Source organism: Balaenoptera physalus (assembly GCF_965194825.1).
Source record: "Balaenoptera physalus genome assembly, chromosome: 2".
Classification (NCBI taxonomy): domain Eukaryota; kingdom Metazoa; phylum Chordata; class Mammalia; order Artiodactyla; family Balaenopteridae; genus Balaenoptera; species Balaenoptera physalus.
In genome coordinates this window covers 109,127,180-109,148,921 of record NC_138883.1, presented here as the reverse complement: position 1 = coordinate 109,148,921, position 21,742 = coordinate 109,127,180, and the positions used below count along the sequence as shown (strand labels likewise).

The following is a 21,742-nucleotide window of genomic DNA, read 5'->3' as shown; positions in this document are numbered from 1 at the left end:
ATTAGCGCTGTTTTAAGGCAATGCTAGGGTCCTAGTGTATACTTAGTTCTGTTATTAAAGATGTACTAAGGCAATATGGGTGTATAATACTCAGATAAAATCCTTATTTTTCCTTTTCTTCATTCTTTTGATCTTCTTTTTATTTACTCAGATATCTCTGCCTTTTCAACTTTGTTAATGGCCTTTGCCATAATTTTTAGAGACATCTGCTTAACTAGTAGGTGGTTCAGAATTTAAAGAAACTCCAGGTGAGAGTAAAATGGTCTTAGTTTTTCTAATTTTGGAGAGCTGTTACCCTGCTTTTGCCACTGTGCTTTGAGCTACCTGTACGCTTGCTGGTCCCTCAGCCTGCAAGATTATTCCCTCTCCCCACACTCCAACCTAATCGGCTCTTAACCATCCTTCAAGACTCAGCCTATAACCCCCGCTCTCTGCGAAGCCGTCCCCAGTCCCTTCAGTCAAGGTTATATGCTTCTCTTTATTGTTCCCTTGGCACTCTATTCTCACTTGTGATGTTTGATGAATGGACAAACTGACTACCAGACATTTTAAACTTAAATGAATTTGAAACTGGAAGCAGGGACATTGCAGCACTTATTCCTTAGATTAAGTGAAAATCAGCAAGATAAGTAAGTTCACTTTGCCTCCTTGGAAGTCTTCATGCCTCCTCAGTGACCAAAATTATAAGGTCATCTCAAATGTTCCACCAGGTCACATCTGTTCTGACTGGAGAGGTGTTTGGGTGAAGGCTCAAATGAGGAAAGAATGGCAGGATGTAGCATCTGTTCCATTGACCAGTTCTGTGGCAAGCCGGTTAACCTCTACTTTCCCATTCAGAAAATGAGGGTGACACTTGGTACTTCACTCTTCCATGGCTATTTTGACGCTTAAGGAAGGGTATTAAGTATTAAGAGAGTTCAATAATAGGGGACACTCTGCTTCTGTGCTATGATTAGACTGTATGCTTTAGTGGGTTTGTTTTTTCAATCAGGAGACTTCTGGGAAAAATTTGTTAAATGGGTCCAAAGTTAATGAAAACATATGCTTATCTGCTTTTTATACTTTCTGTATTAATCTAAACATATGCCAGGTTGCCCTCTGAATTCCTAATGATATGTTTAATTTATTAGGTTTAATTTAAAGATTGGTAGTTGTATTAGAAAAATACTACTAATGCACTCCTGATAGAGTCTTACCTGTGCTTTTTGTAAGGAAAAAATTACTCTTTCTTTATTACTTGAGTTCATAACCTATCAACATCATCAATATCTTGTGATTGTCCCTTAGGTTCATACACAGACTACGTTTTACTGAATCTTTATTAAATTGGTTAATCTCCTATGAAAGTAATGTGACCCAGTAGTCCTCGCTGCCACTCTAGATGTCCGTGGACTTCAGGGTGCAGATAGGTGTATGTGGTATAGTAAAAGAGCCTGGGGTACTTCCCTGGCGGTCCAATGGTTAAGACTCTGTGCTTCCAATGCAGGGGGTGCAGGGTTCAATCCCTAGTGGGGGAACTAAGATCCCACATGCTGCACAGCACGGGCAAAAAAAAAAAGAGCCTGAAACTTGGAGGCGAAAGTGGGGTTTTAGGTCTTGGCTATACCACTCAGTGTATGACCTGAGCAAGTCACTTCAAATGAATTTCCTTACCCATAAAATGAGAATAGTAATTCCTGTATGTACTTGTTAGGATTAAATGGGAAGGCCTATATAAAAACACTTCATAAACTGTAAAGCAGTTTATGGCCAATAGACTTTTGTGATGCAAGTATGCTTTGAGTGGAAATTTCTTATTGTAGTGTTGAACAAATAATGGGGGAGGAAGGATTCTCCTGACTTTGAAATATCAATGATAATTTTGACAAAAAGCTAGGAGACTCCTCCAAACATACTGCTGCTGGCTACGTGTAAGAGAGGAGATAACTTAGTGCTGGGGCTTTGGGAAGAATGAGTCAAGGCAGCTTCTGAAAACATTTTTAAATACTCTATGGGCCTGGATACTTAAGTAATAGGACGGTAGTACTAAACGTGAAAAGAGGCCCAGCACTGGAAACAGACCAGGGACCAAAGAGGATTTAGAACTGGCAGTGTGGCAACATATACTAAAATGTTAAATGTGCATGACCCTTGACTCAGCATTTCCTCTTCAAGGAATCTACCCTCAAGATACATTTGTATTCATGCCCCAAAATGTAGGCACAAGGATATTTCTGCAGTGTTGTATGCATATCTGTCTAGACACGTTCCATTTTCAAATGATAGCGTTCAAGCTCACTTAATGGAGGGAGTGGTGGGGTGGGAGAGAATTTCTTGGCTCACAGGACTGAGAAGTCCAGGATTCTCACCTCAGGCCAGCCAGATCCAGGACCAGCATTGTCCTTGGTCCTCAGGTTTGTGGTATACTTGTCTGTCTGCTTCTCTCAGCTCTGCTTTCTCTGTGTTGGTTTCATTCTCAGATAAGTAGTCTACCTGTTCTCATGTGGTTGTCTCTGGTAGCTTCAGGCTAAGCTCCTTCCAGTTTAGTGATCGAGGGGGTCGAAAATTGCTCCTCCTTCTCTATAGTTTCAAAAAGGCCCAGAGTTGACTCTCATTGTACCGACATAGTTCAAGCTCCTATCCTTGACCCAGTTCCCCAGGGCAGGAGGATAGAATCCTCTAATTAATCTGGCTTGAGTCATATCCTTGGGGTGGCAGTGGGAAATGGCTTGACCCCACTTTAACCACATGTAGTAACAATGAAGGAATGGTGCTTTCCTGCTGGAAGAGTAAGATGTTATCAGAAGAAGGAAGAAAAGGATGCATGTCAGGTGAAAGCAATAGCTGTTCACTATAATGTCTATTTCTAATAACAAATATACGGATACAACCTAAATGTCCATCAGTACAGGAAAACTTAAATGTGATACATCATAGGGGGAGATATGATGTAACTTTTAAAGTGAATGATGTGCATACATGTGTTGACAAGGAAAAATGTCCATTATATTAAATTACAAATGAAGTTGCAGGAAAGTATTTTTAATTATGTGTATGTGTATCATCTATTATGGATATGAATACTTTTTATTCGTATGTTTCTGTACTGTTTTTGGTTTGCTATTGTATTTAGTTAAAATTAGTATATATCACATTTATAATTTAAAAAACTAATGTCCCAGGTGGCCCCCATTCCAGATAAAGAACTGGAATTGACAAATCAAGAACTATAGAGATGGACTTCCCTGGTGGCACAGTGGTTAAGAATCCGCCTGCCAATGCAGGGGACATGGGTTCGAGCCCTGGTCCGGGAAGATCCCACATGCCGCGGAGCAACGAAGCCCGTGCGCCACAACTACTGAGCCTGTGCTTTACAGCCCATGAGCCACAACTGCTGAGCCCGTGCACCACAACTACTGAAGCCTGCGGCACCTAGAGCCCATGCTCCGCAACAAGAGAAGCTACCGCCATGAGAATCCTGCACACCGCAACGAAGAGTAGCCCCTGCTCGCTGCAACTAGAGAAAACCCGTGCACAGCAATGAAGACCCAACGCAGCCAAAAATAAAATAAAATAAATAAATAATAAATTAATTAATTAAAAAAATGAAAACTATGGAGAGATGGACAGATGATGCAAAAACTGTAAAATAGTATTCAGGTAACTGATATAAAAATATCGGGACTTCCCTGGTGGCGCAGTGGTTAAGAATCCACCTGCCAATTAAGAGGACACAGGTTCGAGCTCTGGTCCAGGAAGATCCCACATGCCGCGGAGCAGTTAAGCCCGAATGCCACAACTACTGAGCCTGCGCTCTAGAGCCCGCGAGCCACAACTACCAGCCCATGTGCCACAACTACTGAAGCTGTTGGACCTAGAGCCCGTGCTCTGCAACAAGAGAAGCCACCGCTATAAGAAGCCCGTGCACCACAATGAAGAGCAGCCCCTGCTCGCCGCAGCTAGAGAAAGCCCGTGGGCAGCAACGAAGACCCATTGCAGCCAAAAATAAATATTGGGAACCAAGGAGGTGGGTAGGACAGATTAACCAGATTAATCTGCCTGTATAGTAGGGTGGCGGATTTATATCCTGGAAGGATAATGTTAACCAAAAAGGCATGTGGTTTGGAAGAAGTGGGGTAGGGAGCACAGAGAATAACTTTGGCAACCACATGAATGAAAGGGAAGAAGAACGAAGGCAGAGAATGTTGGCAGCTTAGTATAGCGAAGTGAGCAGTGAATCTGGAGTTGAGAGGTCTGGTTGTGTTACTTGGGCACCCTGTCAGCTAGGAAAGGTCACAGTGTCTCTCAGGGTCTCTATCTCATATGTAAAATGGAGTCATTAGTATTTTCCCTTTTTTGTTCATAAGATGACTGTGAGATTGAAGTGAGATGGAAAAGGGCTATGTATGTAAAGAAAAGACCATATAATTCCAAGTTAGGACCAAAATAAAGAATGTGTCTAAAAATGGAGTGGGAGAAGAAAAGGATAAGAAGATGTCATCAGACTTCCTTTGCACATTAGACAACTTAGATGGCTAATTTCATTGGTCATTTAATCTATTTGGATGGGCAGGTGCTTTATTGAGAGATAGGAAGACGTTTACATTTGTTTGTGTGTATGTTTTTCAGTGCTGTTCACCAAAATGAATAATTCTACATAGTTCACCTGCATGTGGGAACAGCAAAGACATAACTGCACATACCATATACAACCATTATGGAAGAAAATACACAGAAGAAAGTCCATGTAGAAATACTACAACTCTGAATTACTTGGAATCTTCATATTGGTGGCTTGCCCAACAGAACTTCTTAAATATCATTCCCATGAAATCCAAATAAGAACTGCTCAGAAATATCAATTATGTTAGCATTCCCACACATTTAAAATCTGATTAATTCGTTTTGCTCTGTGTATTTTAGCATTTTGAGGTTTAAATATTGTGTGTTCCAAATCGAAAACTCAAGTCAGTTTCACTGAATTGTATTTATTTATTTACTTAGTACTTATTCTGCCCTTATCTACCATGTGCTTGGACTGGTGCTAGGCAGCGATATACAAACATAATTAACACATAGTAGTCACTGCCTTCAAACAACCTTCTCTTAGTTCATAGGGAAGGCAGATACCTGGACAAAGAAAGTGTAATGGGAGTGAGGCAGGATTGTCAGGAAGAGGTTCACTGTACTTTGAATAATCTCATTTTTTTTCTTCTTATTCCTTCTAAATGCCAGCTAAAACTTTCTTTTTAGTTGTTATTGTTCAGGTGTGTGTTAAGAAGAATTGATCATCTCTCAGCTTTTGAAGCTCAGTAGATAGTCTGTCTATATAACTTTTTTTTTTTTTCTTGGCTGTGTTGGGTCTTCGTTGCTGTGTGCAGGCTTTCTCTAGTTGTGGTGAGCGGGGGCTACTCTTCGTTCCGGTGTGCAGGCTTCTCATTGTCATGGCTTCTCTTGTTGCGGAGCACGGGCTCTAGGCGCGCAGGCTTCAGTAGTTGTGGCACGTGGACTCAGTAGTTGTGGCTCGCGGGCTCTAGAGCGCAGGCTCAGTAGTTGTGGTGCACGGGCTTAGTTGCTCCACGGCATGTGGGATCTTCCCGGACCAGGGCGCGAACCCGTGTCCCCTGCATTGGCAGGCGGATTCTTAACCACTGCACCACCAGGGAAACCCTGTCTATATAACTTAATCACAGGGACAAAGTGGTAAAATTTCAGAGATTGGGGGTTTTTTTTTTATCCCATAAATTTACCAGTTCTGAGCTGAGTTAGTCTTTTGGGGAAGAGAAAGGATCCCCTACCCTTCAATCCCACCCCCAATACACAACACACTTTTAAAACATTTTTTATCTTTGATGCTATCTGCTGCAGAAGAAATCTGTCCTATCTTGGACTTTCTTTCCTGACTCCTTTGGATAAACAAAACTTTGAACCTGCTTTGAGGCTTAAGGCCTTTGTAATTATGTGTGTATGTAATAGAGAAACTGTAAAAGCTCAATTTCTCTGGCTCAGAAATGTGAGATTATTCCTCTGCTCTGCCTTTACTCACCTTCTCTTCTCCCACCATACAAATTTGAGCTCATGTTAGGAGCATATGTCTGATGATATTCCAGTTCCCAAGAGGCCAGTGATCAAGACAGTTGTAAAACATTTTTCATTATAGGTAAGGCAAAGTAGTCCTGATTCTTTAATTTTGAGTCTAGCTCTTTCTGTTATTAAATCAGCAGTTTAAGTAGATTCATATGTTGAACTGGTTCATATTGTAAAAAGGCATTTTTTTCAGAGTCAGAGAAATGAGAGGGATTCTGTTCTTTTTTTAAAAGAGAAACAAACACATGTATTGTCTCATACTTTTGTAATAATGCATTGTTTTTATATTTTCTGAGTTTTAAAGCCTATGCTTTCATTTCCCCCTTTCACTTCTTCCTATGGAATATTATCATGTTAGTCTGCCTATTCTTTCTGCTTTCTTGTTAAGTGGACTTATTTAATATTATTATTATTACCCCTGGTGATAATTCCCTGTGTGTCAGTAATTCCCTGACCTCTCATAAACACTAAGGAACATTCAGTAGCTGTGCTAAAAGCCGCTACCATTGATGGGACCAAGGACAGCTTAACTTTGGAGAAAAACTATCCTCTTTTCTTTAAAAATTAAAAAACAAACTGTATAAATAAAAGTAGGGAATTGCCGAGGCCATTATGTCCTTAAAGGTTTTTTCCAGCCCTGACTTTAGAAGACAGTCATCATCAGCATATACTTATTTTTTCATAGAAATATTTATATGATGTTATTCTTTTACATCTGGGTATTAATGTAGGTATGGGACTTATTTGAATTTGCTTCACATCTAGGTAATTTAGTTTTTCAAAAAGAATGAAAGGCTAATTATTAGGCAATAATGTGATCAAATTACCAAAAGCTTCAAGGTGGTTGGTTCTATTTCAGTTCTCAGCCTGATGTGTATTTAAAAATATCTCTACTTAGAGTAGCTACTGTTCATAATACATTATGGAATCTTTTTAGGTAACAGCTTAGATGATAAAGAAGCCGTTACCCTTGATTTGGTGTGTTTAACCCAAGTTAAATTTATGACAGACTGAAAATTAGCTGTAGTGTTATACATCTCACTTCCTGTTCTGTGCAACTTGATATATGTGTGGGCCATATGTCCAGCAGGAGTTATAAGAATATGTTATTGATGGATGGAAAAGCTGTTTCATAGTTCCCTGTGAAAATATACACTGTAACTTGTACAGTGTGTATATAACCTTGCAGTTTTGGTTTATGAGAGATTTAACCTGTGGCTAAAGGTAATATAATGAAATCTGTTGGAAATCCTTCAGAAGAGGAGAATTTGAAATCTGCTTCTTTAATTTTCAAGCTTTTATGCAGTTGACCAATTTAGGAGGGAGACCTTAACTAAGTGCTTTTATTTTCAGAGCAGAGGAGAGATTATAACAGTACCTTAGTTTCTGAAATACCATGGATCAAAGAATTCAGTGCATATCTACATTGCCTACTTCCCCCACTTCATTCCCTTTACCTCAAAATTATTTGCAGGAAGTACCTTGTTTTCCCCATGTTTATTGTATTTAAGGCTTTGCCCTCATCCCCAGTCTTATTAAAGGAATTCCACCATAATGTTGGTTAATTTAAAATTTCTTAAACAATGGATTAGCGATGGCTCTGCAAAAGTAGTGTGAAACATAAGATACAGGATTTCTCATTTAAATACAGCCCAGGTGATAAATCATTACTGTACAGTAATCTCTGACCAAAGAGGCAGACCTTCCTAGTGGGCCTGTGTCTGTGTCGTTCACCACCAGCACTGGCCTGTTTTGGAGCAATCATGTGTGAAACCAGACACAGATTGGAACTTGTGTGGGCATCTCTATCTGTACAGACAGTTCTAATAAATTAAGGCCACATCTCCCAAAGAGACTTCTGTACTCAGCAGCACATTTTCTATAATACCTAAGAAACTCTAAACAGACAGGTCTTTCAAATAGCCTTAAAATGATTCCTTTCAATAGGTGTTGAGTCCAGTTGTTCTGATGTGAGAGAACTTCTGAAAGCGATTAGTCTGTCAGTGTTTTCTGAGTCTTCATAATATATTAGCCATAAAGCAAAGCAATGCCCTTTATTTCTACCCTCTAGGTTGCACTTCTGAATCACCTGTGGAGCTATGCTTACATCCACTACTAGAAATTCTGGTTTTTAAAAAAAAAAAAAAAAGAAATTCTGGTTTGGTAGGTTTGAAGTGAAGTCACTGTATCTGTTTTCTAAAGTTTTAGAGATATTTCTAGTAGACACACTTTCAATTGAGTACCACTACCAGTTACCACTACAAGCTACATTTGAATTTGTACCACGCATATTCTATATAACATGGAGACAGGTTTCATTCATACTGGTGCTATGGCTTTACAAAGAGGAACCTAGAAGGTAGCTAGAAGGAAATCCTAGCTATAATCAGAATTTTGGATTTAAAAGAGAACCAGTCTAGGGACTTCCCTGGCAATCCAGTGGTTAAGACTCCACACTTCCACTGTAGGGGTTGAGGGTTCGATCCCTGGTCAGGGAACTAAGGTCCCACATGCCACACGGCGTGGCCAAAAAATAAAACATAAAAAAATAAAAGAGAACCAGTCTAAACCCCTCCTCTTTACAGATGAAAAAGAGCAAAGAGGTGAAAGAATTTTCAGAATTGGTAGCAGAACCAAATCCATGACTCTGACTTGAGCTCTTTCTACACTAGCATCTTGGACTTAGTCCCTCTTTGAGAAAAGCTTCAAGGCCACTCAGTAATCTAGAAGTTGTCTTGAGCATCCCAAAGCCCAGCAGGGTATTGTGAGGTTCAGAGTATTTAATAAAAGGAGCAATAATGCAGCCAGTATGAACTCCTCACATCTTTGAAGTTACTAGGCAGGAGTTACGAGTGACATTACTCACAGTTAGAAATTATAGACATCACCCAGAAAGCTTTTGTGACTTCCTTGTAAACATGGAAATTTCTGACAAGAGATGCCTAGATTTGGTACTGAAGATTGTCAAGAACAAGATGATCATCTGTCTTATTTTTAAGCTGATCCTTAAGTATTGGCAGCAGGGCTAGAAAATTATGCCAATATTATATTTCTACACAGGTCTGACTTTTAGCTTGTACTTCAGAAGGAGGATATTGTGCCTAGATTTGCAATTTAACCAAGTAAAGGAATAGTATGTTTATTAATTAGGATTAGATTTGGTTGTTAAAAAAAATCCAAATAACAGTAGTTCAGTCAGGTAGAGATTGATTTTTCTTTTTTTTTTTTAAGCTACATGAGATATATATTTTTTTCATATTTATTTATTATTTATTTTGGCTGCACTGGGTCTTAGTTGCGGCACATGGGATCTTTAGTTGTGGCATGCAGACTCTTAGTTGTGGCATGCATGCGGGATCTAGTTCCCCGACCAGGGATCGAACCTGGGCCCCCTGCATTGGGAGCCCGGAGTCTTACCCACTGGACCACCAGGGAAGTCCCAGATAGATTTTTCTTTTGGATTAAAATAGTCCAGAGGGAAGGGCAGCCCAACATTAGTGTGGTTGCTTCATAGCTGTCAGGGATGGGTTCTTCTAATTTTGCTCCATCCATCTTGGTACTATCTTAAATCTTCAAGGTATCTGATGGTTCTAGATGGCTTCTGGAGCTTCGGTCATCTCAAAGGGGCATACCTCCAACTTGAGCCGGCTCCCTTATTTTTTTTTTTTTTTTTTTTTTGAGTCAGCTCCCTTGAAGGAACTTTCCTAGAACCACCCTATCCAACAATTTCTGCTTCCATCTCACTGGTCGTTCCTATTATCGAGGGAGACTGGAAAGTTATAACTGGGCGAGTTGCTATTCACAATAATTAGAAATTTTGTTGTTAAGAAAGAAGGAGGGAATGGATATTGAGCAGGTAACCAACAGATCTGCCACACCTGTTTTGAAGAGTATAATTTTTATATTAGGAAAATCAAATTTTAGTCACATCGAAAACTATTATATAGGATATAAAATTTTAAAGATCTCCAAACTACAATCTACCATGTGTCTGATTAATAAAAGCAATAAATCTCTATGGTACTGTTCTGCTTTGGATTTCTCAGTAGAACTCATTGGGAACAGCTGTTAGGTTTTATATATTTTAAATGAACTGAAGAAGGAGTTCTTCAAAACAACAGGAGAAAAAAGATAAATTAAACTCGGTTTCCTTTTGGAGATAGGGAGAATCAAAACAACCACAAGGACAATTCAGTGGATATTTATGGAGCTAGCAGGAGCAGAGTATACTATATGAAATGGTATGAGACAGGAATGAGCCTATTAAACACTAAGAAAGAAGTTGTTTAGTATTTAGATGGAATATGATAGACTATTGCAGCACATGAAATAAACACATATCATAGCAATGAATCATACCGATTCCAGATATACAAGACCTGTGATAGAGAGAAGGATGGGCACATTGGGTTAAAGTTCTAAGTATTAGACATTGTCTTAATCCAGTTGGGCTGCTGTAACAAAATACTACAGACTGAGTGGCTTATAAACACAGAAATTTATTTCTCACAGTTCCAGAGGCTGGAAGTCCAAGATCATGATACCAGCATGGTCAGGTTCTGGTGAAGGCCCTCGTCTGGGTTGCAGACTGCTGACTTCCTACTGTGTCCTCACATGGCTGAAGGGGCTAGGGAGCTCTGTGGGGTCTCTTTTTTAAGGGCATTAATCCCATTCATGAAGGCCCTGCCCTCATGATCTCACCTCCCAAAGGCCCACACCTCTTAAAACCATCACACTGGGCATTAGGTTTTCAACACGCGAATTTTGGAGGGACACAAACATTCAGATTACAGTAGATATAATTACCTCTGCCTGTACCCTATCTGTACAAATAAAATGCGAAGATGGAGAGAATTTTGTTGTCTAAAAAACTTACAGGCAGGAGCAAGCAGTAATCTGCAGCGTGTACAACTGTAGACCGTGGTGTACATAAGTGTATTAAGATGGAAGTGTTCTCACTCTGTAAGACCAGATTTTTAAAAGTTCTGTAGTCTCATTCATACCCACAGTTCACATGGTGCCATTTAGCACGTATTTATTGAGTGCCTCATATTTACAATACACTTTAAGGAGGAAATTCATTCACAAGTTGCCACGTAGGTGAGAAAGTCTAGATTTTGGCTTCTTATAACTATGAATTTCAAATCTGGGGAAAACCCAGCCTTGTATTTTTATTCCTTTTCCTTTCATAATTACTTATCAGTAACCAAACCCAGTCTGTTGACTTTGCTCCAACTGTTAGGAAACAGGAAACTACAGAGACTCCCTATGAGAAAAGGACCAGGCTGTATCCTCTGTGACCTCAGCCCTTCAGTCTGAGCTTTCCTCAGTGCAACAGTTGGAAACAGTTCCATCTCCTTGTGGCTTTGGTAGTAAGCATAGGGAGTGCAAATGAAACCAGCTAATGCAACAAGGTGTGTTAGCCTGGCCTTTGAGCTCATGAGCCATCTTTTGAACCTTTTATGCTAGTGCGCTTTTGGGCATCCTTGGGGGAGAATAGTTTACGCTCCGATCCAGCAGTGGATCAGGGACCATTCTCTGTCTTACATAGCAGTGGAAATGCCTTTGTCACTCTGGTATTAAATAACTGCTTATTTGAACATATTGTGCAATGGCTTAGCCTTTCCCACACATTACTAGTTCCCTTTGAAGCTGTTGTGCTCAGTTTGAGTTCTCCAGTAGGGACTATGAAAGAAAACAAAAATCTCACAAATTATATTTCCTTTTTATCTACTTAGTGCTGTTGCAGCTATCTCATATTTTGGTTTTTGTGTCCCTCACTCTGCACCCTATTTTCCCTCTGCTTTCAGGTGAAGGTCTCCCACAGGTGTATTACTTTGGACCATGTGGGAAATACAATGCCATGGTGCTGGAGCTTCTTGGCCCTAGCTTGGAGGACTTGTTTGACCTCTGTGACCGAACTTTTACTTTGAAGACTGTGTTAATGATAGCCATTCAGTTGGTAAGTTGGCATTGCCATTCTGCAGAAGGATAGGCGGGGCGGGTCTCCCAGCCACATCCTTGTGTCCCTGTTGGTGATTTACCAGCTGTAGTGACACCTAGTGAATGCACACTTACCGGCTTGGTGGCATTCTAGGAAGCTGGCTGGGGCAAAAAGGGTTAATCCAGAGAAGTTGCACTGCATTTGCCGTTTGCTCTATTTTAAGAATTTGCACCTTGGAGCAATACTCTGATCTTGACTGAAGTGGAAATTTATTTAGAGAGAAAGAGGATGATTAGGAAAAATTGTACAAATGCAAGTAACTTCTTTGTTGTTTTATTTATAGGTTTTAAACACATGACTGTAAAATTTTGTCATGTCCTCCCTCTCTCCTTACCATTGCATCCAAGAAAAGATTGGAGATGTAACCCACTGCCCTAAAATCAGATTCCAAAGTTGTGTGACCAAGAACCTGCCTTAGTTCTCTTGCCTCTACTTCTCACAGAGACTGAGACAGCTGAAGAGGCAGCTTTCTCAGCTCCTACCAAATTACACACCAGTACCAGTTTAAGGAACAGTTAAGACAGTTCCTTTGAGAACTTTGTCATCCCCTAAGCAGAAGGATGTCTTTATTGGTCTGAAATGGTGATGGTCTCACCCACTTTAAAGACTTGGAAATGTTAGAAAATTGATCTTGACTTTTGAGTCAAAAATTCAATTGCTCAAGCTTCCCTTTCTATACTAAGTAGAAAAGCTTTGAAGATAGAAATGAACTTAATGAAATTTGAATAATTTTATGATTATTATTTTGGGCTATGTTTACTTTCTCATAAAACCTATACTCCTACCTCTGCTGTTAGTTAGCTCTGTGATATCAGTCCAGTATTAACTTCTCTGGGCCTCACTTCCCTTATTTATGCAACAAAAGAGACAGAGTATAGGAAGGTGTGGGCAGGAGGTGAATGTGGCAGTGGCACCTGTCTTCAAAGGCCACCAACATATTCTGATTTCCTGCCTGGGAGTAATTCTTGCCTCTCAAATGCTTACTTTCTGAAGTAACATAAAAACACTAACTCTATTCATCATTTGAAAATTGTTGCATAATGAAGTAAAACTGTGTATTATCATTTTAGATGAACTGTACTATCCTTCTCTCTTTTTTTTTTTTTTTAATTTTTATTTATTTGGCTGCGCAGGGTCTTAGTTGTGGCAGGCGGGCTCCTTAGTTGTGGCATGCGAACTCTTAGTTGAGGCATGCATGTGGGATCTAGTTCCCTGACCAGGGATTGAACCCAGGCCCCCTGCATTGGGAGCATGGAGTCTTAACCGCTGCACCACCAATGAAGTCCCTATCCTTCTCTCTTTTATCTTGATATTTGTCATATATGTATTTGTATCAGAAAATATATTCTGGTTTGCAAGAGTAAAGTGGCTCTGGGTGGTGAAGAAATGAGTTTTCTTTTAATTTCAAAGCTTTGGGCTGATAAAAGAAAACGTTTTGATGTATTTTTACAGTAAACTTCTTTAGAGTAGTATTTCTATCATTGTTTTTCTCTCTTTTAGCTTTCCCGAATGGAATACGTGCACTCAAAGAATCTCATTTACCGAGATGTCAAGCCAGAGAACTTCCTGATTGGCCGACAAGGCAATAAGAAAGAGCATGTTATACACATTATAGACTTTGGACTGGCCAAGGAATACATTGACCCTGAAACCAAAAAGCATATACCTTATAGGGAGCACAAAAGTTTAACTGGAACTGCAAGATACATGTCCATCAACACGCATCTTGGCAAAGGTGTGTTTATTTTCAGCTCCATGAAAGGGGCAGGTTGTTAAAACACCTTTTTATTCCCAAAACACTTTTGTACCCATTGTGCATTACAACTTGTGATTCTTATTGCTTCACAGGGTAAGTGATTTTTGTACTTGAGAAATTAAGATGGTAAGTTAGTGACTTGCCTAAGTATCCTGTTGACAACTTAAGGATTTTTCATTCTTTGTTTCCAAATGCTTAGTTTCTCAGAGTGTGGTACTTGAATTATTGAATTAAGGTGATAACATTTTAGTAAGTTTAGTGATGAGTTTGATATTTACATACAAGTGGCCCCATATATGACCTGAAAAGGACATCAGGCTGATATCTGCTTTGAGGAAGAGTGCCTCACTAAAACATGGACTAGCCTTCTGTTCTCTGTGCATAGTTTCGTGACTCATTTTTCAGGGAAAAGCCTGTGTCTTATTCAGTGAAAATATATTTGCTTTTCCATGAGTCTTGAATTTTACTCAGGATAGACAATTTGCATAAATATTGCTAAAAGCTGTAGTCTCACTTGTTAGAGGGACTAGTCCAGGGGAGAGTATTTGCGAGGGAAGCCTAAGGAACAGTGAGAAGGCCCAGTAGGTAGGGCCCTGGGCCCTTGCCAGCTTCTCCAGGAAAGCTTCCCTTTTTATCTGTTTTATATATTGGGCTTTCATGGAAGATTCTATTTGAAGAAAAGGTTCTAAGGTGATTGAAAAGATTTGTTCGAAAATCACCACCCTAGAGAGTAGACATATAAACAGAATATTAGACTCCTAGACGTAGCTAATTATGTAAGGTATTTAAATATTAACAAACAGTTTACACAATAAGTATTTTACACAATAGTACATTAAAGCTAATGTAAATAGCTATAAAGTTGCCTCATCGAGTAAACTGCTCAGATATTCAGATGAGGATTCTAGTATTAGTGAAGAGTAAAAATGACATTACAAAGTGGTATGATACAACCCGAGTTGAAATGAATGCTGTCAGGATTTTTTCGGTAACCACATGGGTATTGTCACTTAACTAAACATAATAGTTTAAAATTAGGCTGGAAGGTTCTCTGGCACTTATTACTGGTGTCACTTTGGACAAGTTACTTAATCTCCCTGAAACTTACCTGTAAAAATAGAGTAATATTTCACAAGGATGTTTTGCAGGTTGAATGGGTAATAATATATGTAACATGGGTCTCTTGCATAGTGCTCAGAATTCCCTTCTTCCTTCCTTTTTACAAGGAGATAGAGTGTGTGGTACATAGTAAAGTCATGATTGTTTGGTTTAACTGACAGAGTCTAGAAGTTGTTCTAATGCCTGCCTCCTGGGCTCAGCATTTGTGTTCTGATTTTATTATTCTTGTCAGGAAAGGCAAGAGCAGACAAAAGATGCATATCCGTGTTGTTTGTATAAGGTACAGTGTAATAGTTAAGAAAAAGGGATGTAAATTCTGGCTTTTTCCCTTAAACCTATGTGGTCCAGTAACCTTCCTTCATCAGCATCAGTTATCTCATCTACCCTGAAAGACATATGGTAATAGTACCTTATACCATAGGGTTCTGTGAGATAATGCATATAAACTGTTTAGCATAGTGCTTGATGATAGTAAAGACTCTATAATGGTAGTTATCATTTATTCAACAAAATATGTTTTAAGCATCTACTGTCATCAGACTGGGTTCCTTTATCTCTTGATGTAGCCATTTCTGCTGGAACTTTTGAGTGTATCTCCATGCGTGGACTTCCTGAGTTCCAGAGTTTTCTTCATGTCAGATCCAACCTGTCACCGTATTTGTCTATAATGTCCCTATTACAGAGAATACATATAGGTGGTTGTCATATGCCCTTTAAACTCTGGCCATGGTCTCAAACCCAGAGAGGTTTCTGTAGGAACCCTAATCCTATTGGTTTTCAAATGTGTTGCATCCTTTATGTTGTAGTGAAGAAAAAGGGAAGTGTATCTTCAAATGACCTGGAAAGAATTGCCTATTAATTTTGTGAGGGCAGAAAACAAGGGAAGCAGCCCCCTAAACCTGATATTTACTACATTAGATTAGCCACCTTCCCACTGATTAAGTCTGCCCATTTTATATTCCTTAATGTTTGAAGTTAGGGTGAGGACACTGGGTCACCTGGCCCCTTTCCTTCAACAAAATATATTTGACCTAAAATCAGGGATGTGATGCAAGTAAACCAAGCACATCTTTCTGATTGGTTGAAAAGCAAGCCTTTATGGTATGGAAGAATTCTGTGTCCTCCTGGTCTCACTGGTATTGAAACCTTTCTTCTTTGAAAATGAAATATCCTGCATGAAAAAAACAAGGGAAATACTGAATTGAAATCCTGAATTGAATGAATGTGGAATGTTCAAAGAAATGTGGAAATAAAGCATGGCTCTGATTTTCACTCTCATTTTTTTTTGAAAGGCCTTTAATATTTAAATTATTGTAGATTATTTTAGAATTTTAGAAATGGAAAATGACTTTTCAGAGTATCTAAATCAACCACTTTTTTTTCAGATGAGGAAATCGAAGCCCAAAAGGTGACTTGGCCATGCTTAATTTGGCGTGGATTAATAAATTAATAGAAAGGACAGACCAAGACCTAGATAACCTGACTCAGGAACCATTATTTTTCCTGTTATCCCATATTCCACAGCTTTTTTTCGTGGTTTTAAGTATTTGAAAAGTTACTTTATTACTTATTCCAGTGAGTTTAAATGTGTTTATTATATTTTTTGGTTTTTGATTTTTTAAAAAATCTCATTTTATAACGGCTTTGCTGTGAAGAGAAGCTGGGCTTATTTCTGTAGGGCTGATCAGTCGTTGAAAATGTGGAGAGTTTCGCCCTCTAGTGCTCAACTGTCTAAAGTACAACCATTTGTCCCCTGAATTATTTATTACCAAGGGGCCTCCTTACAGGAAGTGGATATAAAAATGGAGAGGCGATGAGTAGGTGTGATATAGTGTGAGAACCTGCAGGGTGTGGTTTCTCTATCTGCCCTGCTTTGTGGGAGGCCTCAACTCACCCTGCTTGTTCTTTCTTTTTTGGTGTATCTTTAGGTTCTGTTAACAAAATCTGTTTTTGTCTGTTAACAAAATCTGTTTCTTTAAATTCTGTTAACAAAATCTCTTCTTGTTTTCAGTTACATATGAAATTTATTGCAAACTTCAGGCAAGCCTTGTAGTCAAAAGCTTCTGATGGCCTTGCTGTTTTGCTTCGTTCTTTTTAAGATTATTTCAGTTGCTGTGTATCAGCTCAACGTCATGTTATTTATGTCTCTTGTCAGGGTGCCGCCCCTTCCGTTAGTGACCTCACTTCCAAAAACCTCCTTCAAAGTACAATTTAGAAAGTTGCCTTTTCTTTCTTCATCTGCCCTGTAGAGTACTACGCACTCTTTTTCATGCAAATTTCCTGTAATTGGAGGCGGCAGTTAAACGTGTTGCGCTTTTATAGTTTGGATTACCTGAGTACCTTTCCCTGCTTCCCTGACTCTGTTAGGTTTTACTTTCTGCACAAAGAAGACAAAACCAAGTTTAAGATAGCCCCTTATTCTTGCATCTGTCATTTCTTTTGATAAAGCCCAGAACTCGATTCTGAAAAATAAACACATGAATTGTCTGAGATAAATTGTAATTGGCAATTAAAAATGGAAGAATGTACTACTTCTATTGTCTGACAGTCAAAGAATGTATAAGATGTTTTCTGAGATGTAGTTAACAATTTTTTATTAACGATTCTGCAGTTCTTTACCATCCTTATCTTCCCAATTTAAAGAAAAGAGAGAAAAATCCAGCAACTTGTTTTACATGATAAGCTCTCTGAATGCAGGGATACTGTTTTATGTGCCCACAAAGGGCACCTTAGTAATAAACTTTAAATTTTTCTTAAGGTGGCTATGGGACACGGTACAAATGGAATGGAGCTGAGGATTGTGCCCTGATGTTTGCTTACATTAAACTAAATTTTAAGCGTTAATTTTTATGATGAATAAAAAGCACTAAGGGTGTATGCTAGGCATTCTGCAGCTTGTGTCTTTGCGGGCCGAGCCAGAATGGACTCTCTTAACAGCCTCAGCTACTCAATCTGCTGCTCACTTTTCGTGATGGTACCCAGAGAGTAATTGTAGCCCATGTACTAGAAATAACATTTTGTTTAAATTATCTTACTTTCAGGAAGGTGACGGCATAGAGTGAAGGGTGGTTACTCACCAGTTAGTGATTTGGACTTGATTTTAGTTTAGGATTTGCTCTTTTCACTTGATATTTACTCGCCAGTAGCAGATCTAGGCAAAGGAAGTACACGTTGTTTTTGGTTTTGATCTAAAATACTATCCCTGATTTAGATATACAAAGAATTAGTAAGCAGAGCCTTTCCAGAGCAGACGGGTTTCTGAAGGGATTACTTGGTTTTGAACCCCTTTCTGATTTAATAACTGCAAACATAACGTGTCATCTGTCTTCCTTTTTAGAGCAAAGTCGGCGGGATGATTTGGAAGCCCTAGGCCATATGTTCATGTATTTCCTTCGAGGCAGCCTGCCCTGGCAAGGACTCAAGGTATCCTTGGAAGTGCTCAGTGGAGGGCTTTGTTTAAATACTCAGTTGATAATGAAGGGGTTGCTGACTTGATGTCTGTAGGAAGCACAAAAGGGAAGATTGGCTACAGGGATGACAGGCAGGAACGACATTAGTCTATAATGTAAATGCTCACCTGGGCTTTGGAAGCTCTGTTTTGCCCACGTTTGTCTTCTTCCCCTTCTGATCCTTCTTCCTTATTTTCGAGTTTTCCATAATCTCTTCCCTCATTCCCTCCCAGCCTTGGCAGTGCTGCTTTTCTCTCTGTGTCAGTATTCCTCCTTCACTAACATTATGTAGCAGGCATATTGTTCCCAGTGTGTTGGGGAATTTCTGGAACAAATTGATGATAGCAGCTGCTACACCTTTTACCAGCAAGGCCAGCAGGACTAGGTGTGCCCCTAAGGGGAACTGGGAAATACTTGTGCTTCCTATATAGGCTAAGGACCCACCTGAACTAAAACGAAAATCCAGGTTTAACATTGCTGTTCAAGTGTTTAATTGAATAAATGCCTATGCATAAAATAGCTGTTCCTTGTGAAATGTGTAGTTTAAATAGCCTTCCTTAGGTAAGTGTCAATACAGTGCATTTGTGTCGAAGTTAACTATTAGTTATAGTTACAACCATTGTAATGATTACTCTGTGCCTCTGGCGGTTAGACTAGGAAATGGTGAGCTTCTAACCCATTCTAAGTCCCATTAGATAGTTAAATGCAAGACATTTTTGAGTTGTGATTTATTTCAACATGTTAGTATGGAAGGAAACGTAATTGGTAGCTTTGGGTACTACTACACCCCCTCCCTCCCGAAGGGCAGAATGATTCGTTTTGCTGTGCTTTCTTGGACATTGTCCTGAAAAGTGAGGCTTTTATCCCTTCCCTTTGGGAAGATTTTATTTCTTTCCCGTTAAATTCCTCTCCTAACATCTCCTCCATGGTCTTCTCCTAGTCACATATACCTTCTCATTGATACTGACAGCTGTCAAATAGAGTTTCACATCCTGTTTACTCATCATACAGCCAAATAATGCATTTGTATATTACTAATTGCTTGAAACTTTCTCATGATTCATGAATCCTTTTAGTGGTAGTTGTAGATTTAAACCTCCTCCAGTATACTTCAAAACATAATTGCTTAAAGCCAGGTGCTGCAGGCTAGACAGAGCCTCATGAGAATCCCTTGAGACCACATTATTGGTCCAAGCTCCAGGAGCCCTCTGTCTACAGTCTTGAGCAAACCAGACTTGGCTACTTTGAGCCACTGACATATAGCAGACCTGTCTGTTAGCCATGCCTGTATCATAGTTAACATTTTTCCCTCTGGAAGCACATTGTGGAAAGGCAGTTGTTTTTTGTTTTTGTTTTTGTTTTAATTTAATTTTATATATTTATTTTTTATACAGCAGTTTCTTAGAAAGGCAGTTTTTTTACTTCTTGTTCTTTTTCTATTCAGCTTCACAATATATATATTGTGGAGCCATCTGTCTGTTTGCCCCCATTTGGATTAGCAGTGTTTTTAATCTTATCTAGAGCTAATCTAAGAATGAGAAGGTTGAATAACTTTTGAACCCTAGTGCCCATGGGTCATTACTAAGCTGTTATAATTTTGAATTTATTTTCTTATCTTAGCCTCTCATCTCATTACATTTGGTGGTGTTTATCTGAGACTACTAAATGTATTTGCAAGTAAAACTTCCCAGAACAGATGTTTTGTACATATCTAAATATATCATCTCTACTACATTTCTTGTTTGTTAGTATTAGAAAAAAATTGAGACTGTCTAACAAATCCTGCCAGTTTGAGTGAAACAGTCATTATGTCCTGAAACATATTGGACCTCCCATACTTAACACCTCTTTCCAACTAACTTTCTCTCTTTCTTCTCTACAGGCTGATACATTAAAAGAAAGATATCAAAAAATTGGTGACACCAAAAGGAATACTCCCATTGAAGTTCTCTGTGAAAACTTTCCAGGTAGGATGCTGAAAGGACACTCCAGCCAGTGTGACTGAAGCTTTGAAGGAGGTGGAGACCATATCTTAGTATTTCTAGATACTCTCCAGAAAATTTACGTTTCCTTTTGTTGTTATTTAAATCAAGATAGGTTTTATCACTTTGATTTGGTCCATAAAGAAAACATCAGTGTCAAATAGTCTGCACAGATATTCCTTGCCTGGCCCAAAGCTTCTCCCCATGAGAAGCATTCAGCTAATGAGCATGGCCTTTAACCTCTTTCCTAACAGAGGAGATGGCAACCTACCTGCGATATGTCAGGCGATTAGACTTCTTTGAAAAACCTGACTATGAGTATTTACGGACGCTCTTCACAGACCTCTTTGAAAGGAAAGGCTACGCCTTTGACTACGCCTATGATTGGGTCGGGAGGCCTATTGTAAGTATCTTCTTTTTAACCTCCTCACCTCAGACCAGCACTGTCTCACCCCTTGCCAGACTTTCTGCTTAAATCTATGGGGAAAAAAACCCACAACATTCCTTTGACTGTAGACGTTCCATTTGCCAGTCTTTTCAAGGTGATGCCAGGGGTCACTCTCACTAGAGTAATAAAGGAGTTACTCTTACTAACTGTGTTTTTAAGATTATGACCACTGTGTCCTAAGATATCAGAATTTAAGTCAGTTTTTAAGAAGTTTTCTTGAATGATCCAGGAGCTGGTGCTACATAAGCTGTTAAGGGACTTGATTTCCGTCGGGTGGAGCCCAGCACCAGAGGAGACTTCTGAATTTGCTCTTCTGGCCTTGGGTTCACAGGGCCTTAGAGCATACTAACAGTCATCACTGTAGGATGTTATTTTTCTTTTCGAAGGCAAGCTACTCTCCAATGAACTATTGAGGACCAAACTGTCTCCCTTTTGCAGATAAGCAAACTGAAAAGGCAAGAAGACTTGAAACTGGCCTTGGTGTAATAATAACAGTAATAATAATTACTACTGTTCTGTTAGAATTAGAATTAGAATGATGCTGTCCTTCGCGGAGACATTAAGTTGAACCTGTTTTCCCCATTTGACTTTTTGTTATATATTTTTCCAGCCTACTCCAGTAGGGTCAGTTCATGTAGATTCTGGTGCATCTGCAATAACTCGAGAAAGCCACACACACAGGGATCGGCCATCACAACAGCCTCTACGAAACCAGGTATGTGTTGGACCTTCATTGTTTCAGAAATCTCCCTTCTTCATGGCTAATATTAAAATCCAAATTCTTCAGCTTCTCCACTTAAGCGTATGTACTGAAATTAAAGACAAAGGGCTTAGCGTTACTCACTGTTGTGGTGTGGCATCCCAGCATCCCTCAGGGTTGTGTAATAGCACTGAGATGTGGCCAGGTGTCTTACATGA

At 39.3% G+C, this 21,742-nt stretch overlaps 1 protein-coding gene across 7 annotated transcripts in view; it reads left to right on the top strand.

Moving 5' to 3' along the window:
* Positions 1–21,742, top strand: part of CSNK1G1 (casein kinase 1 gamma 1) — a 193,129-nt gene that overhangs the window by 138,662 nt on the left and 32,725 nt on the right. For all 7 annotated transcript variants that reach the window (XR_014258984.1, XM_082447393.1, XM_082447392.1 and 4 more), the window contains 6 exons: positions 11,877–12,028; positions 13,571–13,805; positions 18,283–18,368; positions 20,277–20,361; positions 20,631–20,779; positions 21,435–21,539. Coding sequence is in view for 6 of the 7 variants with exons in the window: in XM_082447392.1 (XP_082303518.1) it covers positions 11,877–12,028; positions 13,571–13,805; positions 18,283–18,368; positions 20,277–20,361; positions 20,631–20,779; positions 21,435–21,539 (812 nt within the window). In the remaining variant the exon portion in view is untranslated. The remainder of the gene's footprint in view (positions 1–11,876; positions 12,029–13,570; positions 13,806–18,282; positions 18,369–20,276; positions 20,362–20,630; positions 20,780–21,434; positions 21,540–21,742) is intronic.